The following is a 27,922-nucleotide window of genomic DNA, read 5'->3' as shown; positions in this document are numbered from 1 at the left end:
ACAGTTAAAGCACTAACATGAGGATAAATCATGAGTTGTTGTAAATTGAGTTTATAGTGTAAAATAAACTTTGAAAATATATTTAAGGTGCCAAGTTAACCAGTTTTGCAACATTTGCCTGATTTACATTACAAGAAATATGAATATGTTTCTGTTTTGACCTTTGTCTTCCCACATTGTTTGCGTATTGACAACATTTTGTTGGAATTATTAACTGATTTGTATCTTCAAGTTGCTGCTGCGCAGACATCATTGGCAATGGATTCATGTACTGCTGTGTTTGCACGTAGAGCATGCAATCCAGATTGTATCTTTATGTAAAATGCCATGTTCTCTACTTTCTAATAAGAAAATTGGTGAAACAGAATCCCATCAGGTTCCTGATGTTATCCTGTTCTCATGACATGCACGCTGATATCAAAACTTAAAGCTGTTGGATTGCTGCCTAATGCTTCAGTAAACTTTATTGACATCAGATGCAGCTTATGTTAACTGCAGACTCAAATTTAAATGGTACACTCTGTGATCCACTTTGTATATAGTTGATTAGGTAGCACATGAGCAAGTATAAAAAGCTTTACGCTCTAGGCAACATCTCACTCAGAAAATGAAACGTTAGCATTATCGACTCACTAGCTCAAGTTGGCTTCATTGTATGAAAGCTTTCTGAATTGTAACAGTTTCTTTTCCTTTCGTTCCTCAACAAACACAGTTAAGTTGGATATATTTAATATTCAAGTCATAGTGAGTGTGTGAGGTGAGTTTTTAAACAAAAGGTGTATGTGAATACGATTCTTCAAACTCCATATGGAGTGAATGCACAATTAGTGCATGTACAATCATCAACTAATTATACCAGTAATGCAGGAAATTTAAGTGTATGTAACTTTGTTGCTTCCTTGATGTTAAAATGTAAAGCTATAATCATTTTTTCCACTGCCTCTTTTGGCTTATTTTTTTGGGAAATAAATCAAAGGCTTTAATTATTGGAGAGCTTTAAACGTACAATGCCCTTTTCCCTTAATGTGCCTTCTTCCCTCTCCTGAAAGCAGTGACTTGTGCTAGATTATAGTTTCACGGACAACAGAAACTTACAAGTACTCCCCCAAATGGTCTATCTTCTGAAATTATAAAAGTAATGATCATCAAGGTATTCAATTGTAAGATCATCACAATTTACTCGAGCATGCGTTGTTTTTATGAAACAATTAGTTGATGACTTACATTCACCCATTTAGTTTTAGAAATTTCCTTTCTCTCGATTTGTTTCAAGCCAGTCAATCTGTGATCTTTTCTCACTCTTTTCTCATTTTCATAGCATATACATTATTCCACAAAGAATTATTTACAACGTTATGAACAGATGAGAAGGGATGCAGAAGGAGCTTCCCTCTAGCTTACTTCCTTGGTTAGTTGCAGCTAAGGTTTACGTTCATTTTTCAGAGGATATGTCTTTTCCAAATCAGAATGTATTTAACTATTTAAACTATGAGCATTAGGAGCTAATCAAACAAGGTTTTCTCTAGTCAAAAGAGCAAATTTATAACGCAAACAAAGTAATAAAAATGTGACTTCCAGCATTCAGTCCTCATAATCATTCAAGTGCGCATGAATGCAAATGTATCAGAAATAAGGGGAGTCAGAGTCCAATTTTTACAAAGTGTAAGAATGTGCTGTTAAGTGTCCTTTGATTGTCCTCAACGCTTAAAATTTAAACAGTGTGACCAATTTAGGTGAGCTGGTTTCTTAGATGTGGCCAGATGCGAAAGGTGTTGTCATTATTACAGGTTGCTCATAACTTTTAGAGGGCCACACACTTATTTCAAAAGAGAGGGAGACAGAGCAGTCTTCAACCAATTTCCTCTGCTGAAAATTTAACTTACAGTCTCTCTTTCAAGTGGCTGGCACTTGCAATACATCACCCATTGTGAATTACCAAAACAATTTTGGCAGCTCTGTCTGTGGCAACCATTGTTTCAATATCTAGTATTTGCACTTCTCTGACACTTTTGAGTTTTGATAGATGTCTGAGTTATAGGAAATATCTCTCTGCACACTCCCCTGAGGGTGATTTTATTGATTTCTTATGTTCACAATGAAATATGGACTTTTATTTTTAAGCAGTTTGCTCTTGCAAAATTTCCAGTCAATTGAAAGTTGAAAATTCATATTTTAAAAAATAAAGGGCATAGCCTTGTGATAACATGAAATACAACGGATATTCTACCTTTAGAACTCCTACCAAACAGAATCTCACTACAAATAATAAGCAGAATCCCATATCCACTTCCTTCACGAATCTTTGTACCAAAGTATTTTTAACAACTCCTTTTGTTTTGGCTTCTCAAGTTAAAGAGCAATACTTCCCAGAGAACTAGTACCCTGTCCTATGATCCAGCAGAATCCAACAATTTGAGTGCTAGTATTGACATGGTGGTTGCACAAATTGTATAGAATATTGCTGAAATTCAATCTGCTTAGAAGTTCATGATATAATGGGAAGAATGTTTACATTCTGGTGATGTCACTGAACCAATAATCCAGATGTCCAGGCTAATGCTCTGGTGCAGACAGTGAGATAGAGCTAGATAGTAATTGAACCTCCTTCATCTCAGTGGGCCTCAAGTTGAAATCAGGCATGTTCACTAAACATAACCTCATGAATAAGATTGAATATACTTAACACAAGTGCACTTGTGTACTTAAGTATACTTAACATGTGCGGAGTCTGCACATTCTCCCCGTGTCTGCGTGGGTTTCCTCCGGTGTTCCAGTTCCCTCCCACAGTCTGACTAGGTGCATTGGCCATGCTAACTTCTCCCTCGTTGTACCTGAACAGGTGCCAGAGTGTGGCGACTAGGGGATTTTCATAGTAAAATCGTTGCAGTGTTAATGTAAGCCTACTTGTGATACTAATAAATAAACTTAAAATATATTTCCTAAGTAAGAGAAGATGTTTAATCACTCAAATATTAATAGAACTGTCATCAACTTCAAATTGTAACAAAATAAATATTTACACTTTGGACGCAAAGGGAACGTACAGCTCTCTATCGATATTACGTACGATCAGCATGCACCTTGCTTCACGTCCCTTTGCATTACATTCATATCCCTTTAGTCATACTGGTAGGAAAAAATCTGTACAGACAGAAAACAGTGGAATCTTTCAACCCCATTCATGATCGATGGTCAACGACACCCAGAATCCTGATAGCCGCATGTTATCTACTACTGCTCTGGGGACATTGATTCAAATCCCACCATTGCAACTGGTGGAATTTAAATTCAATGAATAAACCTAGAATTAAAAGTTAGTTATTGATCATAAAACCTTCAATTGTTGAAACTAAAGTGTTCTGGCTCACTGTTGCTCTTTTTGATCCCAGACGCCACAGCAATGACTCTTAACTGCCCTCAATGAAGACATCAGGCCAAATTGCTTCCTTCTGCGTTGTAACAGATCTGTGAAATGGCCTAGCAAGCCACTCGATTCAACGGAAATTTAGAGTGGTCAGCAAAAGCTGGCCTTGCCAGCAACGCCCACATCTCATGAAAGAATAAAAGAATTAAATGTGTATAGTATAACTGTCTTTTTTGAAATTGATCAGTCTGACCATACCTCAGATTTAATAAATCATCTTTCTTGGAGATTGTCAAGAATGCCAAAGAAGGTCCAAACTGTCTTCACTTTCCAAACAAAGGGCATCCATCTCAGAAAATATTTTACTTCTACCTGCCACCTCCTCCTTGTGTAAATGGTTTAGACTCCAGGCACAGAGAGTAACCATACCTCTGTAATTTAAATTTGATTTCTGTCATTTCCACAACAGCCACTAGGATTTCTTTTTGTCTAAATTATTAGTTTTCAGCCTTTATGCTAAATGTTCCCTTGTATCCTCCAGAAAGTCAAATATAGGAGGATATGGTTGGCATACTTTTAATAAGCATTTAATTAGAGTTACATAGCATGCACTCCTAGCACAATAAGGAAGCTGATGGTCTATTGGTATTATCGTTAGACTATTAATTCAGAAACTTGGCTAATGTTCTGGGGACTTGGTTTCAAATCGCATTATGGCAGATGGTGGAGTTTGAATTCAATAAAAATATCTGGAATTAAGAATGTACTGATGACTAGGAAACCATTTTCGGAAAAACCCATTCAATTCAGGGAAGGAAATCTGCTATGCTTACCTAGTTTGGCCTACATGTGACCCCAGAGCCACAGCAATGTGCTTGACTCTCAACTGCCCTCTAAACAAGGGCAATCAGGAATGGCCAATAAATGCTGGCTAGCCAGCGATGTCCATGTCCCACGAATGAATGAAAAAAGCAGTTTCAGTCTGTGCCTGTTAATAGGGGCACAAGTGAATCTCCAGCCAATGCCAATCTTCAGTACATCTGAGATTTTAAAGGAAATGGTTGAAGAAATTGAAGGTTTTTCTACCATTATCTCCCATAGTTCTCTAAATTCAGGAATTGCCCCTTTAGATTGGAAAATTGCAAATCTAACTCCATTATTCAGGAAAGGTGATGGAGAGAAACCTGGAAATTACAGATCAGTTAATCTGAACTCTCAGAAATTAATGGAATATATAACTAAGGACAGAATGATCTGAACACTTTTTTAAATTTGGTCTGGTTAGAGAAAGCTAACGTGGATTTGTAAAGGACAGGGCTTGTCTAACAAACTGTATTGAACCTTTTTGAGGAAATAGCTACAGTTGTAGATGGGAGTGTATGTGGGTATAGCTTATATGGACTTTTGGAAAACACTCAATAACATGCCATATATGGCTAAAGTTTACAGCTCATTGAATGAAAAACAAGTAATTGCCCTGGTTAGCAGGGTAGCTTAGGTGTTAGAATATAAGGAGAACTGATATGTTCACAAATTGAAAAGAAGTGCCATGAGATTAAAGGAACCCTGCTTAACTAGTGGACATATTAGTCATTGCTGTTGTTCCTCTATTTTCTGAGAAGATAGTTTGGCTGGCAGGCAAGCATTTGTACCAAGCAAGTTATTCAGAGACAAATAAATGAGAGTCTCCTGAGTGATCCAGTTCCTGAATTGTTTCTCGTTAGGCAACAGCATGTCCTTAATTAAAGTGGTCTAGATGAGTGCTCATAGAAACACTATTATCCTGAGTTCCTTTGATGTTTGAAACTGTTAACTTCCAAAACAACTTCTAGCAATTTTTGAGGGCAGCAGTTGTAAACTTTTAGTTTTACCTATTTCTGATGATTATTTGATTTTCTATAATCAGCTGTTTATAAATATCAAACTGTTACAAACATGTTCCAAGAAGAAAATGGACTGAACAGCTGATGTCAAACTGGATATCAGAAGCAAACTCGATATAGGCACATTGCGCATAGTCAATTCTGCAATCATCCCCATTAATGTGAGAACTGGGAACTTGTGCAAAAATTGAGCTGACCCATTGATGTGTCAAGTGGTAGCCTAACATAATCATGCCTATCAGTCTGCGCCAGACACCTCCATTACCATTACTCCATATGTTCTTTTAAACCTGCAAGAGACTCGTCTGAGGTGGTGACACAGTGGAGGGGGGGGTAGCTATGGAAATCCTCACTGTTGATTGTATCCTAAGAATTCTCATGGTATCAGTCAAACATCAGCAAGGAAACCTGAAAATTAACATCCATCGCCGTACCTGAGCTGATGAATCAGTTCTTCTCCATGTTGAACACCACTTGGAAAAAGCACTGAGGATCGCAAGGGCAGAATGTAATTTGGGTGGGGACTTCAGTGTCTTCCAAAGGAATATCTCAATCGCACCACTGTTAACTGAGTTGACTGACTCTAAAGTACATAGCTGTCATACAGGTGGGATGGTGAGAGAATAAACATGATTTGATCTTCACTCACTTACCTACACCTGTTTACTTACATCTGTCCATAACAATATTGATTGGAGTGACCACCACCCCATAGTCCTTGTAGAGACAAAATCCTGTCTTCACACATGGGACCCTTCCATCATGTGGCACAACCACTGTGCTATATTATGCAGATTCAGAAAAAAGCATCTCAAATCCATGATGCCCTGTGAGTCATTAACAGCATTGTGTTCCAACCCAATTCGTAATCTTGTGGCAGTGCATATCCCTTACTGTACCATTATCATCATACTTAGGGAGGCTACTCTGGCCTATGAGGAATAGACCCATAGAAAAGTTAGAACCGTTAGAAAAGTTATGGGACTGAAAGAGACCATTCAGCTCATTGTTGTCTGCACCAGATGAAAACAAAATAGCAATCAATTCTAATGCAGAAGAGTATGTCAGTAACAACACCAGGTGTACCTAAATATGAGGTGCTAACTTGATTAAAGTGGAACACAGAACTACATAGGGTGCTAAATAGTGAAAGCACGTGTGTAGGCAGCTTGGTGATCTCGCAACCAGTGGATCAGATCAATTTGCTATCCTGCCACGCCCACTGGTGAACGGTAGTAGACAATTAGCAGGAGGAGTGAATCCGTACCCATCCTCCATGCTGGCCAAGTTCAGAACATGAATGAAAAAGGTAAAACTGAAGTGTTTGCAACCATTTTCAGCTGGAAGTTCTGATTGGATGATATATTTTAGCCTCTTCCTAAGTCCTCAACACCACAGATGCGAGTCTTTAGCCAATTCGATTCATTCCACACAATATCAACCACTAGATATACATTAGACTATGGGCACTGATAACATTCTAGCCTAAGCGCTGAAGACTTATGCTTCAGAACTAGCCACACTTCTAGCCACGTTCTTTCTGTAATAATACTCAAAATGAAAGTGAAAAATGTAATCGCACGTGGCATTCTTCAGGTCCAGGTGAGCCCGACACTGGCGTCTACCCAGCAAAATGGGGACATTGGCTCAGTATGCTTTGTCCACAAAAAGGCAGAACAAATCCCAACTCGGTCAACTATTACCCTATCTATTTTCAGTCCTCAACAAAGTGATGGAAGGATTATTGGTAGCACAGTTGCTTGACAACCTGCTCACTCATGCCTAATTTGAATTCTATCTACACCACTTGGCTCTAGACCTTATCATAGGCTTGGCCAATCATGAACAAAAGAACTGAACTCTGGATGTGAGGTGACAGTGTCTGTCCTCAACATTGAGGAAATATTTTACTCATTAGGGCATAAGGTGCCCTCGCAAAATTGAGGTAAATGCCATCTTCAGCTGCTTCATCAGTAGTCCTTCCCTTCATCACACAGTCAAAAGTGGGGATATTTGTTGATACTTCACTGTTCCATTCACAATTACTCAGAGAATTAAGCAGTCTGATATAACATACAGCAAAACCCGGACAACATTCAGTCTTAGCTGATCGGAGGTAAATAATGCTTGTGCCAAACAAGTGTTAAACAGTGACCACCTCCAACATGAGAAGGTCTAACCATTTTTCTGTGTTGCGTGGCAGTATGATCATTTGCACCCCCCACCATTAATATCCTAGATATCACCATTGACCAAAAACGGTTTGGACCTGCTGTATAAATAGTGTGGTCAGAGGCTGAATATTCTGTAGCGAGTAACTGATATCCCACCTGGTTCCCCAAAGTTTTTTTTTCCCCATCAACAAGGCATAAGTTAGGAGCGTACTTGAATACTCTCCACTTAACCTGTATGAATTCAGCTCCAACAGTACTCGAGCTCAACGCCATCACCAAGCAGATGGCTTGATTAATGTCACATCCACCATCTTCTACATCCATTCTCTCCACTACTGGCTGCAGTGTGTATTGTGCCATGTCCAAGATGCACTGCAATCACTTATCAAGGCCTCTTTGACAGCACCTTCCAGATCCTCGACCACATCCAATAAACAAATGGATAAAATTTGTGACGTTGAACATATTAAACATGCAGATAAATGAATTGTTTTTTGTCTTTTTGCAGACGGCACTGCAATGTGGGCCTCCTGTTGTAACTGGTTCTGTGTGGACAACCAGACCATGGATGAACCTGAGCATAATCCTAGAAGGCAGGCATACACCAATGCAGGCTACAATTCTCAGTCACCTCCATCCGGATTGGAACACACATGCAGAGCTTGTGGTTCCAGATTTGAAAATCCACTGAGAAAGGTGGGTACATGTTGTGAGTTGGAGATTGGAATTAAATTGCACTGTTCTTACACAAAAAAAAAACAACTTTTCAGCAAAAGATGCAGCATAGAAATAAGCATTACTAAATGTTAACAGTGTCTTGCATTTTAATCTGTGTTGGAGAAATTAATCGGTGATTCCGCTGAGGCAAAAGCTAATGTATTTTCTTAAAACTTTTAAGCTAAATTTGGTGACTTATTCATCTCCTGCATTGTTTTTTGGGCTTGTTAGAGTATATCCTGTTTTAAAAGGCTGGAACTTAGTGCTGTGTAATTATGCCATCTATTTTCCTGCTAAATTTGAGCTGTGTTCATGCTGCATCGGTTAAATATTGGATCTTAAGGTGAATTAGAAGCTAATTGCTTTTTCTCTGGTTAATACCTTTGTAGATTCTATGTTGATATGTTTGTGGTTGTGAGCTGTTGCTGTTTTGTGGTTGAAATTTGAGTTAGAAATCAGAAAATCTCCAGAGATGTGACTTTTAATACAAATATTTATTTCGTGGTGAACCAGGTGAACTATTTTTACAAAGTGAAGGGTGTTATGACATGTAAAATGCAGTACGTTTTGCTAAACCAGAGCTGTGTCTCCTAAAACCAGTAAAAAGTCTGACAACACCAGGTTTTAGTCCAACCTATTTATTTGATAATATACTCGCAAGCTTTCGGGTTAGCCCCTTCGTCAGGTGAATGGAGAGTTCTGGCCTCAGACAGAGCATATAGAGCATATAAAGGTTGGACTAAAACCTGGTGTTGTCAGACTTTTTACTGTGTTTACACCAGTCCAACGCCGGCATACCCACATCATGTCTCCTAAAACCACCAAGGCTAAAGTAAAAAGTGAAGTAAACACTTGGTGCATTCTCATTTGATCAGGAAAACTTATAGTTTGGAACCTGCTGGTCAGTTTTAGGCTGCAGATTTGTAGCATCGAGCAAGTAGCAGCTTTTTACAATGAATAACGGTTGTTGAGTTCCCCAAGATGTACCAGTTTTGATTTTGTTGCATTGTTAACGAATGAGCAAAATTACTTTGCCTCAAAATTTCTCTGCTTTTCATGCTCTTCGATGTTCTCATTATTTGCCTTCCAGCCATCTCTAACGTATGGTCCCCACCAACAGGGACCAGACATGATGGCCTCATCAATGGGAACGGAGGCAATTGAAGTCCCCGAGGTAGTTGGGGGCTGGGCTGGGCAGTGCCCCTTGGGCATTGTCCGGTGTGCCAACAAGATTGCATTTTTCAACTTGCCGAAAAAGCAATTCTGAAACTCTCTTGTTTTCTCACTCGTTCAGCACTTAGAATTGACTATGTTAAGATCACCTTTAATGTCCCTCTGAGTACTGAAGACTTTATGATACCAACCAGTCAATTTAGCATGTTTATTATTCCTGTAGCATTGTTTTAGAGCAATTGGTCTCCTCTGCTGTATATCTTCAGTGTTTCTGTGCAGCTTTCACACACAAAAGCATGAAATAGAAGCAACTTCTATTCTATTCTGGCCTCAACTTGCATGCCTTCTCTATCCCCAAGTCCCTTGATTCACTTAGTCCCCAAGAATATATCAATCTCCCAGTACTTTTGTATGCAATATCTCTCACTTTTTTAGGCACAGGGAGAAGCTGTCTGTGAAATTAATGCGTAATTGAAAGATGAGCTGGAAGCAAACCAATGAAATTAAATTTTGAAAATCTTTTTGAACTATATTTGAAATCTCTGTAACCTAAAGAAATTTGAAAAAAAATTACATCATTTAAAAGAAAAATATTTTTAGTAGCATTGTTAGCAATATTTTGTGGACATAAAATGTTTTTAATGCTTTCTGTCAGAGGCTTGTGCATTTCTGGACACCTGAACCTTGAGCTCAGGGTTATCTAGAGTAGGAGGAGCCTAATGGGATGGCAGGCATCTTACAACGCACACCTATGCCCTAACTTCTGGATCCTCTGGATTGACAGCAAGACAGAGTATTTACACTAAGTCAGACCTTGCTATTTACCTGCCTATGTCGTCTTCCATTTTTGATGGAAAATAACTTGAGGTAGTGAAGGTAAAAGGAATTTTTTTTGTCAACAATGTCAAAACATTAAAATTTAACTTCCTGTCAAATATGAAGATGTGGAAAAGGTGGGCATGGATCTGGGAGGTGAAATGAAAGGAAGGCTGAAGCTAGGACAGTAGTTCACAAGTACAGTTATGGGTTTTTTTTTTGAAGTAAGAGGTGGTGATGGTGAGATGGCACCTGCACCAAGATGTACATCATTCCGATACTGAACATAAGAAATAGGAGCAGGAGTAGGCCATCTAGCCCTTCGAGCCTGTCCCGCCATCCAACAAGATCATGGCTGATCTGAAGTGGCTCAGTTCCACTTTCCTGCTTTCTTCCCATAACCCTTAATCCCCTTGCCTACCAAAAACCTATCTACCCGCGTCTTAAATATATTTAGCGAGGTAGCCTCAACCACTTCAACGGGCAGAGAATTCCAGAGATTCACCACCCCTTGAGTGAAGAAGTTCCTCCTCAACTCCGTTCTAAACTGCCCCCCCCTTATCTTGAGGCTGTGCCCTCTAGTACTGAACATTGTTTGCTGTAGCTATAGTGGCCAATTTAAAGATGAATAGCATTGACCAAGATCAACTGGTGCTTTTTCCCCAGCTCTCTTTACTGCCACTTAATCTTTTCTTTTGTCCTCTGATTTTTATGTGTTCTTTCTACCAGATTGATTCCGGGGACAAAGGGGTTGACGTTCGAGGAGAGATCAAATAGTTTGGACTTGTACTCACTGTAGTTTAGAAGGATGAGAGGGGATCTGATTGAGGTATATAAAATTCTAAAAGGGAATAATAAAATAAATGTAGACCAAATGTTTCCTCTTATGGGCAATGTAGAACAAGAGGTCATAGGTATAGGTCGAGAGGCAGTAGATTTAAAACTGAGATGAGAAGGAACTACTGCTCGCAGAGGGTAGTGAATTTGTGGAACTCGCTGCCCCATAGCATGGTGGAGTCTGAATTATTGAATAGTTTCATAAACATATTCCTGATAAAATGTTAGAGATAGACATATTCCTAATAAAAAAAGGGAAAGGGGGATATGGGGAACAGGTGGGAAGGTGGATTTGAGACCAGGGACCAATCAGCCATGATCTGATTAAATGGCAGAGCAGGCTCAATTGGCTGAACTTGTCTACTTCTGCTCTTAATTCTTATGTTACTATGCTTTTGACTGCTTATCTGCAGGGAAGTCCTGTCAGCAGTGAGGACTTCCCATGCTTCAGCTTACAAACATCCTTTTATCATAGGCACGGTACACTTGTTGATCTTGTGCTGATAGTGAGCTTGCCATAGAGCCATGTCTTTGGAGATGAGGCCTTTATCTATTTGGCTCAAATGACCCAGCCGATGGAGTTACCAGTGACTTGAGAGCAAACATGTTGGGGATCCCTCTATGCTAGTGTACTTTCTTATTCAGCAGCCTGTTTTGCCATGAGGTACAAAGAACAAAGAAAATTGCAGCACAGGAACAGGCCCTTTGTTTTCAGAGCACTGCCCCTTCATTAGAAGAGTGGGAGTTCTGTTCTCAAACAGGGCATATAAAGAGACAAACTCAAATTACAAAATGGTTAGAATGCGAGTCTTTACAGATAATCAGGTCTTAAAGGTTAGTGGGGAGAGGGTTAAGCGCAGGCTAAAGAGATGTGTATTGTCTCCAAACAGGACAGTTAGTGAGATTTTGCAAACCCAGGCAAGTCGTGGGAGTTACAGATAGTGTGACATGAACCCAAGATTCCGGTTGAGGCTGTCTTCGTGTGCAGAACTTGGCTATCGGTTTCTGCTCAGCGATTCTGCATTGTCGTGTGTCGTGAAGGCCGCCTTGGAGAACGTTGACCCGAAGATCAGAGGCTGGATGCCCATGACCACTGAAGTTCCTCAACAGGAAGAGAGCACTCTTGCTTAGTGATTGTCAAGCGCTGTTCATTCATCTGTTGTAGCGTCTGCATAGTCTCTCCAATGTACCATGCCTTGGGACATCCTTTCCTGCAGTGTATCAGGTAGACGACATTGGCAGAGTTGCAAGTGTATGTACCGTGTACCTGGAGGATGGTGTTTTAGTGTGAAATGATGGCGTGTGTGTCGATGATCCAGCACGTCTTGCAGAGGTTGCTGTGGCAGGGTTGTGTGGGTGTCATGGTCACTGTTGGCTTCGACAACAGATGAATGAACAGCGCTTGACAATCACTAGGCAAGAGTGCTCTCTTCCTGTTGAGGAACACTTCAGTGGTCATGGAGGACAGCCTCAACCGGAATCTTGGGTTCATGTCACATCATCTGTAACTTCCACAACTTGCCTGGGCTTGCAAAAGCTCACTAACTGCCCTGGCTAGAGACAATACACATCTCTTTAACCTGTGCTTAACCCTCTCTCCACTCACATTGTCTGTACCTTTAAGACTTGATTATCTGTAAAGACTCGCATTCCAACCACTATTTTATAAATTGAGTTTGTGTCTCTATGGTCTCTGAAATAATGAGGGGCACAGATCAGCTAGATTGTCAATATCTTTTCCCAAAGGTAGGGGAGTCTAAAACTAGAGGGCATAAGTTTAAGGTGAGAGGGGAGCGATACAAAAGTGTCCAGAGGGTAAATTCTTTTTCCACAGAGGGTGGTGAATGTCTGGAAATAAGCTGTCAGAGGTGATAGCAGAGGCAGGTACAGTTTTGTCTTTTTAAAAGCATTTAGTCAGTTACATGAATAAGATGGGAATAGAGGGATATGGGCCAAATGTGGGCAATTGGGAATAGCTTAGGGGTTTAAAAAAAGGCAGTGTGGACAAGTTGGGCCTAAAGGGCCTGTTTCCACGCTGTAAACCTCTGACTCTATATGTTTGTGAACAGAACTCCCACTCGCATGATGAAGGAGCAGTTCTCTAAAAGCTTGTGGTTACTGCTACCAATTAAAATACCTGTTGGACTTCAACCTGGTGTTGTGCGACTTCTTACTGCAGTTCTCCTGTAGCCAGTGAGGATACAAAGATTTCCCTCAAGGCCTCAGCAATTTCCTCCCTTGCCTCTCTGAGTTTTGGAGTATACCCCATCAGGCTCTGCAGACTTGTTCACCTTGATGTTTCTCAAGAACCGGAATACCACCTTTTTGATCTCAACATGACTCAAATTATCTACACACCCTTTCCCAGATTCATCATCCACCAAGTCTTTCTCTTGGCTGAATACTGACACAAAGCACTCATTTAATACCTTGCACATTTCCTCTGATTCCATGCATAGATTCTTTCCCCTGTCTTTAAGTGAGTCAACCCTTTCCCTGGCTACCTTCTTGCTCTTTATATATTATGAAAAGCCTTGGGATTTTCTTTAATCCTGCTTGCCAGTGATACTTTGTGACCCGTTTAGCCCTCCTTACTCCTTGCTTAAGCTTCTTTCTATTTGTATTCCACACTTGCTTCGTGTGTTCCCAGCCTTGACAAATGCTTCCTTTTTCTTTGTCTAGGCTCACGATATCTCTCATTATCCAAGATTCCCAGAACCTGCCATACTTATCCTTTGTCTTTACAGAAATGTGCTGGCCCTGAATCCCTATCAATTTATACGGGAAAGCCTCTCACCATGCCAGATGTTGATTTGCCCTCAAACATCTGCCTCCAATCTACATTTTGCAATTCCTGCCTAATATTGTTGCAATTAGCCTTCTCCCAGCTTAGCACCTTAACTTGAGAACGACACTGATCTTTATCCGTCAGTACCTTTAAAGCTTACCGAATTGTGGTCAGTATTCCCGAACTGCTCCCCTACTGAAACATCGATAACCTGGCATGCTCATTCCCCAATACTAGGTCCAGTATGGTATTCCCTAGTTGGACTATCTATGTACTGTTTCAAGAAGCCCTCCTGGATGCTCTTTAAAAACTCTGTCCCATCCATGCCTCTAGCACTAAATGAGTCCCAGTCAATATAGGGGAAGTTAAAATCTCCCATCACAGCAACCTTGTTACTTTTACACCTTGCCAAAATCTGCCAACATATCTGTTCCTCTATATATACACACACACACACACACACACACACACACACACACACACACACACACACACACACACACACACACACACACACCCCTTCCCCCTGCTGTTGGCAGTCTATAATAAACCCCCTGAGCTCTACCCGTATTGCCTCGTTGTACGAGCCCTCCGAGGTGTCCTCTTGCAGTAAAGCTGTGATATTCTCCTTAACCAGTAGTGTAGTTCCCCCACCCCTTTCACATCCCCCTCTATCTGGCTTGAAACACCAGTATCCTGGAATGCTAAGCTGCCAATCCTGTCCTTCTCTTAACCAAATCTGTGTAATAGCAACAACATCAAGTTCCAAGTAATAATCCAAGCTCTAAGTTCATCTTACCTGTTCCACTTCTCATATTGAAACAAATGCACTTCAATCCGCCAGACCCTCTTTAATTAGCAACCACACCCTGCCTGCTTTTTCTCTGAGTGTTACTGGCCCAACTCTCTGGTTCCCCTGCTAGCTGATTCACCTTTGCTTTGGGTCCTCCCCCCGACCCCCAAACTGTTTTAAATCCTCGGAGATCTCATTGAGACGTATAGGAGATCTCATTGAGACATATAAGATGTTGAATGGGATGGATAGGATAGAGGTGGAGAGGCTCTTCCCGCTCAGAAAGGACAGTAGGACTAGAGGGCACAGCCTCAGGATAAAGGGGGGGCGCTTTAGAACGGAGTTGAGGAGGAACTTCTTCACTCAAAGGGTGGTGAATCTCTGGAATTCTCTGCCCGTTGAAGTGGTGGAGGCGGCCTCGCTCAATATTTTTAAGACACGGGTTGATAGGTTTTTGATAGGCAAGGGGATTAAGGGTTATGGGGAGAGGGCGGGAATGTGGAACTGAGCCACGACAGATCAGCCATGATCTTATTGAATGGCGGGGCAGGCTCGAGGGGCTGGATGGCCTACTCCTGCTCCTATTTCTTATGTTCTTTTATGTTCTTGTGTACTAGCAAACGTCCCAGCCAGAATATTTATGCCTTTCCAGTTTAGATGCAACCTGTCCTCTTGTACAGGTCCCACCTGCCCCAGGAGAGACCCCAGTGGTCCAGATATTTGAAACCCTCCCTCCCACACCAGCTGTTTAGCCATGTGTTTAGCTGCACTATCTCCCTAATCCTAGCCTCACTGGCACATGGCACAGGGAGTAAGCTTGAAATTACAACCTGAAAGGTCCTGTTTTTAACTTTCTACCTAATTCCCTAAACTGCTGCTGCAGAACCTCATCACTCTTCCAACCTATGTCATTAGGTGCTAATATGTACCATGACCTCTGGCTGTTCACCCTCTCCCTTCAGAATGCTTTCTGCCTGTTCAGAGACATCCTGGACCCTGGCACCAGGGAGGCAACATACCATCCTAAAGTCTCTTTCACGTCCACAGACGTGCCTATCTGCATCCCTAACTATAGAGTCCCTTATAACTATTGCTCTAGTGCTCTTTGTCTCTCCCTGCTTAACGACAGAGCCAGCCATGGTGCCACTGCTTTAACGGTATACTTGGTAAAGAGGGGGACACTCACAAGGGATTCCTGCACTGACTGCCTGCCCCATCTAGCGGTCACCCATCTGTCTGCCTGCACCTTGGGTGTGACCACGTCTCGAAGGCTCCAATCTATAACACTTTCTGCCACCTTCATGCTCCTAAGTGCATTTAACTGCTGCTCCAACCTATCCATGTGATCTGTAAGACGCTGCAGTTATGGTGCACTTCCTGCAGATGTAGTTGTCCAAAACATTGGAAGCATCACAGATCTCCCACATCTCTCACATTCTGCACTTAAGCCCGCTGGCTGACATTTCTGGCGCCAAATAAATTATTTAAGAAAATTTGTAAAACTCTTACCTTCATTTTTACCTTCAGTGTTTCTTTTTTGGTTAGAGAAGGAGGGAGGGAGAGAAATACTAATGTAGTGTTTTGGGCTTGCCACCAGACCTTCTGCTTCCCATTTCTTTGTAGATGTTGCTGGGCCGACTTCTCCCAGAGATGCCCAATATCCATCAGAGGCAATGGAGGTGAAAGCTGTTCGAGCAGTTTTCTTTGCTTGCATATGTTGTCCATGCTTAGCTGCTGTTAAAGGAGGGTGCCGAGAACACACAGCACTTTGTATTTTCAGCTAATTTGTAATCTACATCCACACTTGACTTCTCAACTGTGACGTGACAGCTATAGCCTTGGCAATCTTGATACTGATTTCAGCATCAGGGGACACAGATTGCTGGTGCCTGTTGATTCAAGCTGTCGATTCAGCTGCCAAGAGTGAGGTTGTCAATGTTGGTCACGGGTGGAGTCTACGTCATGGCCAATAACCTTAGTCTTCCTGATGTTGATTGTCAGTCCAAACTCCTTGCAGACCTGAGAGAGCCAATCTACCCAAAAACAGAAAATGCTGGAAAAATTCAGCTGGTCTGACAGCTTCTGTGGAGATAGAATAGAGCCAATGTTTTGAGTCAGGATGACCCTTTGTCAGAGCTTCACAGATGCTGTCAGACCTGCTGAGTTTTTTTAGCGTTTTTTGTTTTCTTAGAGCTGATGTACAAGTTGGTGTTAGGGAACCTCAGTATGGCATACAGTGTGGTGATATCAGTGAACGGCAAATCACAGATTAGGACACTAAACGCTTGGTCTTGGTGCGCAGTCTTGCCAAATTGAACAGCTTGCCCGTGAAATCTGGCGCGCAGGGAGAGACCCACATTTGAGTTATAGATAACAGCAGAATGAAGGAAAATTCATCAAAGAACATTAGCAACGTCACACAGCCCTGTTTTACCCAGCTGCTGATCTTGAAAACATCTGATGATGCTCCATTGTAACTGATGGAACTGTACATGTTCTCATGAAAAAAGGAAATGACATCCAAGTAGGTGGTCTATTTTCCACATCAGTTCAAAGAGTTTGTCTCTCCTGGCAGGGTGGAAGGCCTTGGTGAATACTATGAAGGCATTGTAAAGTCTATGTTGTTCGCAGCATTTCTCCTGTAACGGCTGAAGTACGAAAATTATGTCAACTGTTGATCTGCTAGCTCTGAAGTTGCACTGAGACTTGAGTAGATGCCGAGGGTCTGCGATCTGATCGCAGCAATGTGAGCAAAGACAATACTTAACAAGAATTAACTTATTAACTTCACAACACAGTTCATGTTGAAGTCATTGAGATCCTCTTCATTTTTGTACAATGTGACTATTTTTGCATAATGCGTGTCTTGAGGCTCAGGTCTTTCCTGCCAGCAGAGAGATACAAGTTGATGGAGATGCTACAGCACTTTAATAGTTTGAGACCAGATCCGCAGTGGCGTTGTTGACCTTGACTATGGTGCGCTTGCTGTCCAGATTCTCCATGACAGAAAAATCTGGATTGACGTTAAGCTTCTTCAGTGACAGTTTTTTTATATTTATTAGAGTCATAAGTAGGCTTATATTAACACTGCAATGAAATTACTGTGAAAATCCCCTAGTTGCCACACTCTGGCACCTGTTCAGGTACACTGAGGAAGAATTTAGTATGGACAATGCACCTAACCAGCACGTCTTTTGCACTGTCGGAGGAAACCGGAGCATCCGGAGAAACACGCAGACGCAGGGAGAACGTGCAAACTTCGCAGAGAGTGACCCATGCCAGGAATTGAACCCTGGCACTGTGAGGCAGCAATGTTAACCACTGTGCCACTGTTCTGCCCTCCAAGTTCTCGATTGTATGTCGTTTGAGAGAGTGCTCCACCCATCTTTCCATCTGCTTGTTAGATTCAGTGATGATGATCTCTGCCTTTGTCTTCATAGTTGCTGTTAGCCTCTTGTTTTCTTGATTCCATCATAAAAACCTCGGATTCAAGAGCAGGTTACACAGCGTTGTAGAGTTTCAACTCGGGTTGATTGGCGCAGTGTTGAGCAGTCTGCTGCAACTTGTTTCTGGCAGCTCTGAAAGCATCTAGATTTTCTCTGCTTGAGTCCTGCTCATAGTTCAGGAGGGCCTCTCCTCTTGGTTGCTGTAACTGGCTCCGTTTCAGTCCAATAAACCTCAAACCAGTCAGCATTCCTCTGATATTTTTTCCTATATGCAGTAAGAACAAAGGTATGAATAGTGCTGCACAGGTTAATTGCTCTTTGAAACCATGTTCTGGCATTGGGTTTTTTTATGTACAATGAATTTTATTACAAAGTAAATTCAATGGATTATCAAAAATACTTTGCTAACAATGTGATATCGGAAACAAAAAAGAACTAAGTTAGATTTTTAACTCAAGTTTTCTTTCTGACACCAGGTTACAATTCCTCTCAGAAATGGGTGTTTCATTTGCTGATAATTAATGGATTTTGAAGCACAACAATCATAGAATCCCTTTGAAGGAACATCTTCAAGATGTTTTGACTTATTGCCTTTCCCACTCTTGGGCACTTCAAACCACATTCCTTTGACATTTTCTAACACTGTGTCATAATGTCTGTCAAAGGCCTTAACTCTGCTGAGCATCTTTTTGTTGCTGCAACAGCTGCTGAGGACCTGTGTATTGTTTTTGGCGGACTGTCAGAATGCAGAGAGGTTCTGTGTTGAATTGTTCCGCCTCTCACTTCTGAAGCCCCTTGGGACTCATCTCAAGCTTTGGCTTGTTTAGCAGCTCATGTCGGCTAATAATGACTGACTGCATTTAGCCTCCTGCCGGAAGAGCGGTCCAAAAGAGCCTGACCAAAGATGTTATGGAAATTCTCACTCCTTTCACAGTTGTGGTGCAACAAGTGTTGGTCCAGTGACAACCTTTCTTTCTGGAGTGGTTTAGCTTCCGTGGCTGAAGCCTGATCTTGCTACACACCAGGGAGTGGTCAGTCACACTCAGAGCTGCAATAGCTATTAGTAATGAGGACATTGCTGAAGGTGGTACATCTGGTGATAATATCTAGTTGGTGCCAGTGGCACGATCACCTCGTCACACAGTCTATCTCAGCCTTTGGTAGAGGGTTGAATCGTCATAAGATGGAGTTTTCCTTTTATTATGAAATCCACTCTAAGTTCACATGTTGCCTCTTGAGTTTTCCTCTGCCGGAAGAGTGTTTCTCTATAATGGATCTACTTTGAGCGATTGCACTTTCTTGTAGCGCAGTAGAGCCCATATTGAACCATGTAAGTTCTTTGTCAATCACAATTGTCTTTACACGTAGAATCAACCTGAAGAAATTCATCGGTAAGACCAGGACGTATGATCCTTGCGTTCCAGCTTGCGATATGAAAGACTGGTGCCTTCTTTGAGTTTGTCTTGCCTGGCACATAGATTAGCGATCTGCTTGACATAAGGTCTGGATTGTGGGCATCAGGGCTAACCACAAACCAGGAGGTTTTTAATGCCACATGTCTGGGGACCAGATATGCCTGGGGCCACGAGTTACCCAGAGAGACATTACATAGGGCTTGCTGATCAAGTGGCTATGTACTGTTGGGAGAGGCTTACACATTCTGTTCTCTTTGTAATAGTAATACTGTTGACCACTAGTGAGAGCTGAAAGCAAGAGGTGATCAGCAGATTGATCATTATGCATCATCCACTGCACTAACACACTTGCTGCATTGCAGCACTGGAAATATACAGGATAAGAGAATAATGATTTTCATGGGGACTGTGACAACAGAGGGGGGTACGAACATGTCGAGGCAGATCAATATTTGCAGATATTGATTTAAGTCTTGGACTTAAACATGTTCAAACAGAACCTTTTAACATCCTGTTACAGAAGGCTTTGTAAAGAAGGAATTGGGTAAATTCGTTCACCCTTTGTTAACATTAGTTTTTTTAATCCTTGTATGTCTAAGGAGGTTCTAACTCGTGACATAACAAGTTATTTACATATGAACTGTGACTTGATTTATTATTGTCACATTGGATTACAGTGAAAAGTATTGCTTCTTGCACACTATACAGAATAAACATACCACACATACAGTACATACAGTAGGAAAGTGAAGTGTCTAGAATGTAGTGTTAGTTATAGCTAGGGTGTAGACAAAGATCAACTTAACGTCCATTCAGAAGTCTGATGGCAGCAGGGAAGAAGCTCTTCTCAAGCTTACATTAACACTGCAGATACATTGGTCTGCGTACAATATATAAATTTGCATTTTCAACGCTGTAAAGTATATTGAGTATTATTGCTTTCGTATTTCATGTCTGTCCTTTAAAGTTGGCTCACATGGTTCAATATGGGCTGTACTGCGCTACAAGAAACTGCAATCGCTCAAAGTAGATCCATCTGCTTCCCAGATCTGTCGCAATGAATTGAGCAGCAAATAAGTTTCTTGTCTAATTAAAGTACTTGCAAATCAAAATAGCAGCTTTTAGTTAACAATACGTCAATTAGCATTTTTTTAAACTATTTTTTGAATTGAAATTTCTTTCTCCTCAGAAATCCTCCCCAAACCCAAGTTTGTGATACCAGACTCACATGGTCTGAAAATTCACAGCTTCTTCAATCACCCACAACCACATTGTACAAAACCCCAACATTTATATAACTCGTTCCCAGTACCTGACACACAGTCACCACAATTCTAACTTAAAATGATAAAATGTTAGCACCACACAAAGTCCCCACGACTTGGTTTAAACTTACAAAACAACACAGGCAAAACACCATATCTTATCCTGAATCCTTGAGGATCGCTCAAGATATGACTGAAACAAATTACAAGTGTCTAGCAAAGAAAACACCACATTTTTGCCTCACACCTTCACAAAAACACTCAGGCCAGTATCACTAAGATTTGGCTGAAACTTACAATCGCCACCACAGCTAGTTTATCTGGGTGCTGGTTGTAATAGGCCAGTCTTGACCCCCTTACTGACATGTCACGGCATCTTTCCTGTTGTTTCAATGTCTAGTTAGTTGATTCCACGTGAAGTCGAGACAAATGACATCAGCTTCTGCTGATTGAAACAATCTGGGGTTTTCCCTGGAAGAAGTATCCAGATAGATATCATCAGCTCCTGCAGTATGAGCAATTGTAACATCACCTTGGTTTCAAGGCTCATGAGGATTTGAATGACTATTTTCAATACTACTGTCTGGTGCCGACCTTACTTGCATGAGTTTAATTGCACTGATGTGTTCTTTGCACCCCAATACAGGGTAATCGGATAGCTGGATTGCGTGATGGCAAATATGAGCATTTCCTTGTTACCATTGTTCTCTGATAGCGCAATGTCCAAACCCTTTTGATGAGTCACTATTTTTCCTAGGTATCTGAATTAACCCCTCTGTGCCCAACCCTGTGTTGCTGGCTGCAGCTTGGTTTTTGTAATTTGTAGTTTCAATCATGAGATCAAAGCATGTGCATGAACTCAAAATTATATACCATAAATATTCCATTTAGAGGGCATTCCAATACTACAAAATCACAAGTCTTCAGAGCATGAATCAGTACTCGTTAGAGTTTAGAAGAATGAGGGGAGATCTCATTGAGACGTATAAGATGATGAATGGGATGGATAGGATAGAGGTGGAAAGACTCTTCCCGCTCAAAAAAGACAGTAGGACTAGGGGGCACAGCCTCAAGATAAAGGGGGGGCGGTTCAGAACGGAGTTGAGGAGGAACTTCTTCACTCAAAGGGTGGTGAATCTCTGGAATTCTCTGCCCGTTGAAGTGGTGGAGGCTGCCTCGCTAAATATTTTTAAGAAGCGGGTTGATGGGTTTTTGATAAGAGAGGGGATTAAGGGTTATGGGGAGAGGGCGGGAAAGTGGAACTGAGCCACGACAGATCAGCCATGATCTTATTGAATGGCGGGGCAGGCTCGAAGGGCCAGATGGCCTACTCCTGCTCCTATTTCTTATGTTCTTATGTTCTTATTCTGGAGAATGCCCCCTTGCCACTGTAACCTTAGTTTCAATGTTCTCTGTTATCTCTCAGGGCATTTTCCAACATAAATAATTCACTTTGTCTACATTACATAATATTTAACAACTTTATACTAAAAAGCTCCCAAATGCTACACCAATCATAAATTGAACATTTCTTTGTGTTTTAGAAGAGTTTAAACTTATATTTTGCAGTAAATGGAAACTTTTAATTCTCCATAAACCCTTGAGGACTATTATTTTCTATTTTGAGTTCCTGAATCAAACTGCAAAAGCAATTTAAGACTCATGCTAAAACTATTGCTCTTCCACAAGAGTTTTATTGGCATTGAAACTTTTTAGTGCACACCCATCAATCTTGTTTTCCTTCAGAAGACCATTTTCTCTTCTGTCTTGTACACAAACCTGTTATTCCAGCTTGCAAGTTAACTTCAACTTATAACAATTTTCATTTAAACTTTAACCTTGCCGCATCATATTCTTTGGAACTTCGACTTTGAAAGATTACTTTGTGGTCACAGCTACGCTCAAAATCTTGGTTGACAATTTAGTGTAGCACTGAAAGAGTGCTATCATGTCAGAGGTTCCATCTTTCATCCACTAAATTTACCTAGTTTTCTCTTGCCTTTTCCTAGATTAAATGTAGATGGAGACTAACCCATCCTTGCACTTGTATGCAGTGAGACTAATTGGCAGTACTCCTGCCAGCTTCCCTCTGGCCAGTTCACAATAGGCAGAAGAGGCACAAGAGACATGGGAACATGTTAGGGGATATATTGGCTGTAGTTATGATTATGAACAAATGCTGTCATAGAGGTTTACACCATGGAGACAGGCCCTTTGGTCCAACTTGTCCATGCCACCGTTTTTTTAAACCCCAATTGCCTGCATTTGGCCCATATCCCTCTATACCCATTTTACCCATGTAACTGTCTAAATGCTTTTTAAAAGACAAAATTGTACCTGCCTCTACTACTACTTCTGGTAGCTTGTTTCAGACACCACCCTCTGCATGAAAAAAATTGCCCCTCTGGACCCTTTTGTATCTCTCCCCTCTCACCTTAAACTTATGCTCTCTAGTTTTAGACTCCCTTGCCTTTGGGAAAAGAGATTGACTATCTTGCTGATCTATGCCCCTCATTATTTTATAGATCTCCATAACATCACCTCCAGGGAAAAAAGTCCCAGTCTATCCAGCCTCTCCTTATAACTCAAGCCATCAAGTCCCGATAGCATCCTAGTAAATCTCTTCTGCATTCTTTCTAGTTTAATAATATCTTTCCTATAATAATTTATTGGATGTGGGCATCGCTGACTGGGCCAGAATTTGTTGCCCATCGCTACTGCCCATGAGAAAGAAGCATGAATGTTCTCATCCTGAGGAAGAAGAAAAATTGAGCCTAATTGTTCCATGACTAAAGCACACTGTTTTTGTACCAAATTAAAGAATTCTGACCTGATTTATGTGATTGTCGTACAACGTGTTGCATCAAAAAGAGTTTGCCGGACTCGTTTTTAATGAGGACTGTGCCCTTTAATAGCCCCAAGCATATCTGTGATCGTTTATTAGTGTTGTATATACCTAGAAAAGAACAGCTAATTGTTACACAGGAGTCGTAGAAGACATTCTTCGACAACTTCACCCCCGACAGTAAAAGCAATTAGCTCTATAAACTTAAATTCTGACAAGGTGATTCAGAGGGGCAGAAAGAAAATGGACATCAAACCTAAGGAGTGAGCACAAAGATTTGGTCAAAAGTGTGAATTTAAAGTGCCTGGAAGTAATTTTTTGAAAAATGGTCTTTACGTTCACCGACAGCATGTTATTCCATTCTGTAAAGTGGAAGAAGACCTGAAGGATATTTCTTCCATCACATGTTTATATTGACATTTTTGCTCATAAAACATGGGAGCAATTAGGCTCCGCCATTCAATCACGGTTGATATTTTTCTCACCTCCATTTTCCTGCCTTTTCCCCATAATCTCTGATCCCCTTATTAATCAAGAACCTATCTGTCTCTGTCATAAACTCAATGACCTGGCATCCACAGCCTTCTGCGGCAAAGATCTCCACAGGTTCAGCACTCTCCGGCTGAAAATATTCCTTCTCGTTTCTTTTTAAAGGATCGTCCCTTTAGCCTGAGGTGGTGCCCTCTGGATCCAGTTTTTTCTACTCGTGGGAACGTCCTCTCCACGTCCACTCTATTCAGGCCTCGTACTATCCTGTGTTAACGCTCAGACAGCAATCGGATCTTACTAGCTGTTCGTGCAACACTCTCACTGCAGTGAGGTCGGGGAATTTGGCTGTGTTGGGGGTATAATGTAATTGTCTCCACACCAAATACCTATATAGTACTGAAATGGTCCCAGTGGTTTGGAAACTTGCTAAACTATTCAAAGGAGTGACACACAGAGCAGGAAACTATCAGCCAGTTCATCTAACATCTTTCCTAGGGAAATACTAGAATACAAGATTAAGAAGATGATCGAACATTTAAAAAGTCATTATACAGTCACATGATTTGAAACCCTAGATCAATCAAGATTGACATGGAAGTCCATGGTTGCCAAATGCCCGCAGAATCAACCTGGTTTTGTGAAAGGGAAATCACGTTTAACTAAGTTATTTGAATTTCTTCAGGAAGTAACAAGCAAGTTGGATATAAGGGAACCTGCTGATGTGGTGCAGTTGGATTTCCGGAAGGCATTTTGATAAGATGCCGCGTCAAAGGTTACTGCACAAAAGTGTTCACAGTATAAGATGTAACATGTTAGCGCGGATAGAGGATTAGTTAGCTAACGGGAAGCAGAGTATGGACATATGGGTCATTTTCAGGTTCTGTCAATGGTTGAGCACCACAGGGATCAATGCTGGGGCCTCACTTTTTTACAATCTATATCAATAACTTGGGTGAAGGAGCCAAGTATATAGTGGCTACATAATTTAGCATTCTAAAGACAATTATGGAGATATCACTATCTCCAAGGATTTTGTCAATGAATCAACAATGTTGATTGAATGGGTTGGGAAGGAGCTTGGCAAAGTCATTTCCTAGTAAGATACACTGCAAAAAGATCAATGGAAGAAGTTTGGGAAATCTGACATTGTTGCTCATAAGGAGGCAACAACGAGTGTCTTAAACACCCTTTTAAAATTAAACAGGCACAGCTGGTCATGTTGGCCCAGAAGGAAAATACATTTGAAGAACTAAATGATGGGGTGAAAATAATAACCAGTGAAGCCATGAATGCAGAACCACAAAGATAAACAATTTCAAGAAGAGCTGGTGAAAGAAAAAACTTGCAATTATACACTGTTCTTCATGACTACACTATACATCCCAAAAAATCTTAGAGCTAATGAAATACTTAATTTTTGAAGTATATTTGCTGTTTTAATGTAGGAGACAGGGCAGCCCAGCTTACTGTCACAAACTATAACGTAATGATGGCCAAATCATTTTTATCTGGTGATATTGATTGAGGGATAAATATTCACTACGACACAAGAGGAAACTCCCCTACTTTTTAAAATAGCACTGTGGGATCCACCCAAACAGACAGGCTTAACATCTCAGTTTAACATCTCATTCTCAAGGCAACACTTTTGACGTTGCAGCCTTTTGCACTGAAGTGTCAGTGTTGATTTTTGTGGTGAAGTTTTGAAGTGGAACTTAAATCTGGAACCTTGAGACTCAAAGCTGAGAATATTGCCAAATGACCCAGAGCTGGTACAACTAAAGCAGAGTAGATTGGCAAACAGTGTCAAAAGTAGCATAACTTGGTTGAAGGACAAGGCATAGGAGGCTACTGTCAGAATCAAACTAGATGTCAGTGTCTTTGATGAGGATGGGAACTACATTGGAATAAGTCACATTTGATTAATCCTAATTGAGTTGTTTTGAAGGAGATAAAGGCATAGTGGATAGGAGAAAGTATAGGAATGTTGTCTATATGAATATGGCAATAGTTAAAGTAAGTAATTAAGACCAATATGACTTGAGACAGAAAAGCTGGAACAGGGAGCTAGGAGGAATACAGCAAGAGGGATACCACTGGTAAATAAGACATCACCAACGGAATGCTGCAGTTCTTCAAGTGAGAGGTGGGGAATAAGAGAAGGAACTAATAGGTGTATAGTAACTCAATGATCAGAGATGCCCTTCTTGACATACGCTTCTGTATCTTTTCCTCAGTACCCTTAATTTGTAGGAAATGGGCTATTTGGAATGTGATAGACGTTGGAAAGGAGTTGCTGCAGAATAATGAATTGAAAGACCAATTAATTTGCTTGTGATGTTGTTTGATGCAGGAATGTTAATTGTAGAATGTTGACTTGTAGCACCCTGTCAGACAAATAGCAGGCCTTTGGTTTAGCATTACATCTGAGAAACAGTACAGCAATTCTTCACTACTGCTCTGGTGATGCTTAGATAATGTGTTAAAGCCCTCATGTAGGGCTTATGATTCAACTGAAAGTAATTGAATCAATCTAATTCTGGCACCTTGAGACTAGTGAGCAACCGACAATTTCCCACTGATATCTTGCAACATAAGACTTGAATCATAATTCCACCTCTTGTAAAGAATCCTCCCTCAAACTCATAATCCAAGACTGGTATTCCAGGGAAGTAGAAAATGCTGTTGGAATCCGATAGAATGATCCTTGAGCAATCCAACAAATACCAAAAATATTCTATGATTGGCAAGTTAAGACCCAATTAAGTGCTATGTCCACATAACACTGTATTTTTGTAAGGAAAGCTAAACTTAGGACTGTGTACATAATAAGCAAGTAGGAATCTAAGGTCCCGAAATAGATCTGGCCATTAAATAGTAATCAGTTGCTTTCATTGTGCAAGCACTTACTCAGCATAAAGGGCTGTTCCATTTCAGACTGAGATGAAGAGAAATTTCTTCACTCAAAGGTTTATGAATCTTTTACATTCTCTACCCCAGAGGATTTTAGATGCTACATCATTGAAAATATTTAATACTGTAATTGACAGACCTGTGGTCTCCCAGGGAATTGAGAGAAGTGGGGATCAGATAGGAAAGTGAAGGTGAAGCTGAAGAACTATTATGAGTGTATTGAATGACAAAGCTGGCTGTATGATCTTCCTCTGCTCCTATTTCTCATGCCCTTTATGTTCTTAAATTGACAATGACAGTATCGAAATGTGCCTGTAAGCTGAAGCTCCCTCTTTGTCCGTACTTGGTTGAAAACCCCATTGCTCATGTGCTGTAATGTCATCACACATGCAATTACCTGGTAACATCATTTACAAGTGTTCATTGGCTTCTGAACACTTGGTTAGAAACTCAAATGCTACTGATGTGTTCATGGCTATCAAGATACTTTCCCTACAGGACGTTAGTGAACCAGATGAATTTTTAAGACAATTGACAACAATTTCACAGTCATATTAGACCTTTAATTCCTTTTTTTAATTAATTCAAATTTCAGCACCTGCTGTGGTGTGATTGGAATCTGGGTCCCCAGAGCCATGTCCCTGGGTCATAACCACTATGTCACTGCCTCCCCTTTGGAGGTGTTCAAAGTCATGAGGGGCCTAGAATAGATGAATGGAAACTGTTCCCATTGGCGGAAGGGTCACGAACCAGTGGACACCAATTTAAGATGGTTGGCAGAGGAACCAGCAGTGACATGCACAAAACCATCTTACACAGCAAGGGGTTGGGATCAGGAAGCACTATGCAAATGGTGGTGGCAAATTAAATCATGACTTTCAAAAGGGACCAGTGGTTTTCTTCTGTGCCTCATATGTTCTATTCGCATGAGTCTTTCTCAAAAAATTAGCCCATCTTTTGACTTGAGGAAGTTTGTGAAGTGCTTAAATATTTCAGCTCCAGTT

The 27,922-nt window shown here is 41.0% G+C and overlaps 1 protein-coding gene and 1 pseudogene across 4 annotated transcripts in view; one reads left to right on the top strand and one right to left on the bottom strand.

Moving 5' to 3' along the window:
• Positions 1 to 27,922, top strand: part of rffl (ring finger and FYVE-like domain containing E3 ubiquitin protein ligase) — an 86,374-nt gene that overhangs the window by 33,560 nt on the left and 24,892 nt on the right. For all 4 annotated transcript variants that reach the window (XM_080183439.1, XM_080183438.1, XM_080183437.1 and 1 more), the window contains one exon: positions 7,930 to 8,117. In XM_080183439.1, coding sequence (XP_080039565.1) covers positions 7,941 to 8,117 — 177 coding nt within the window. In that variant the 5' untranslated portion in view covers positions 7,930 to 7,940. The remainder of the gene's footprint in view (positions 1 to 7,929; positions 8,118 to 27,922) is intronic.
• Positions 18,496 to 18,797, bottom strand: LOC145339015 (small nuclear ribonucleoprotein Sm D2 pseudogene; annotated as a pseudogene).

This window comes from Carcharhinus amblyrhynchos, unplaced genomic scaffold (genome assembly GCF_965287045.1).
Source record: "Carcharhinus amblyrhynchos unplaced genomic scaffold, sCarAmb.v2.hapA chromosome_288, whole genome shotgun sequence".
NCBI classification, from domain to species: Eukaryota; Metazoa; Chordata; class Chondrichthyes; order Carcharhiniformes; family Carcharhinidae; genus Carcharhinus; species Carcharhinus amblyrhynchos.
Note: the sequence above shows the minus strand (reverse complement) of the source record. Positions and strands in the feature narration are given on the sequence as shown.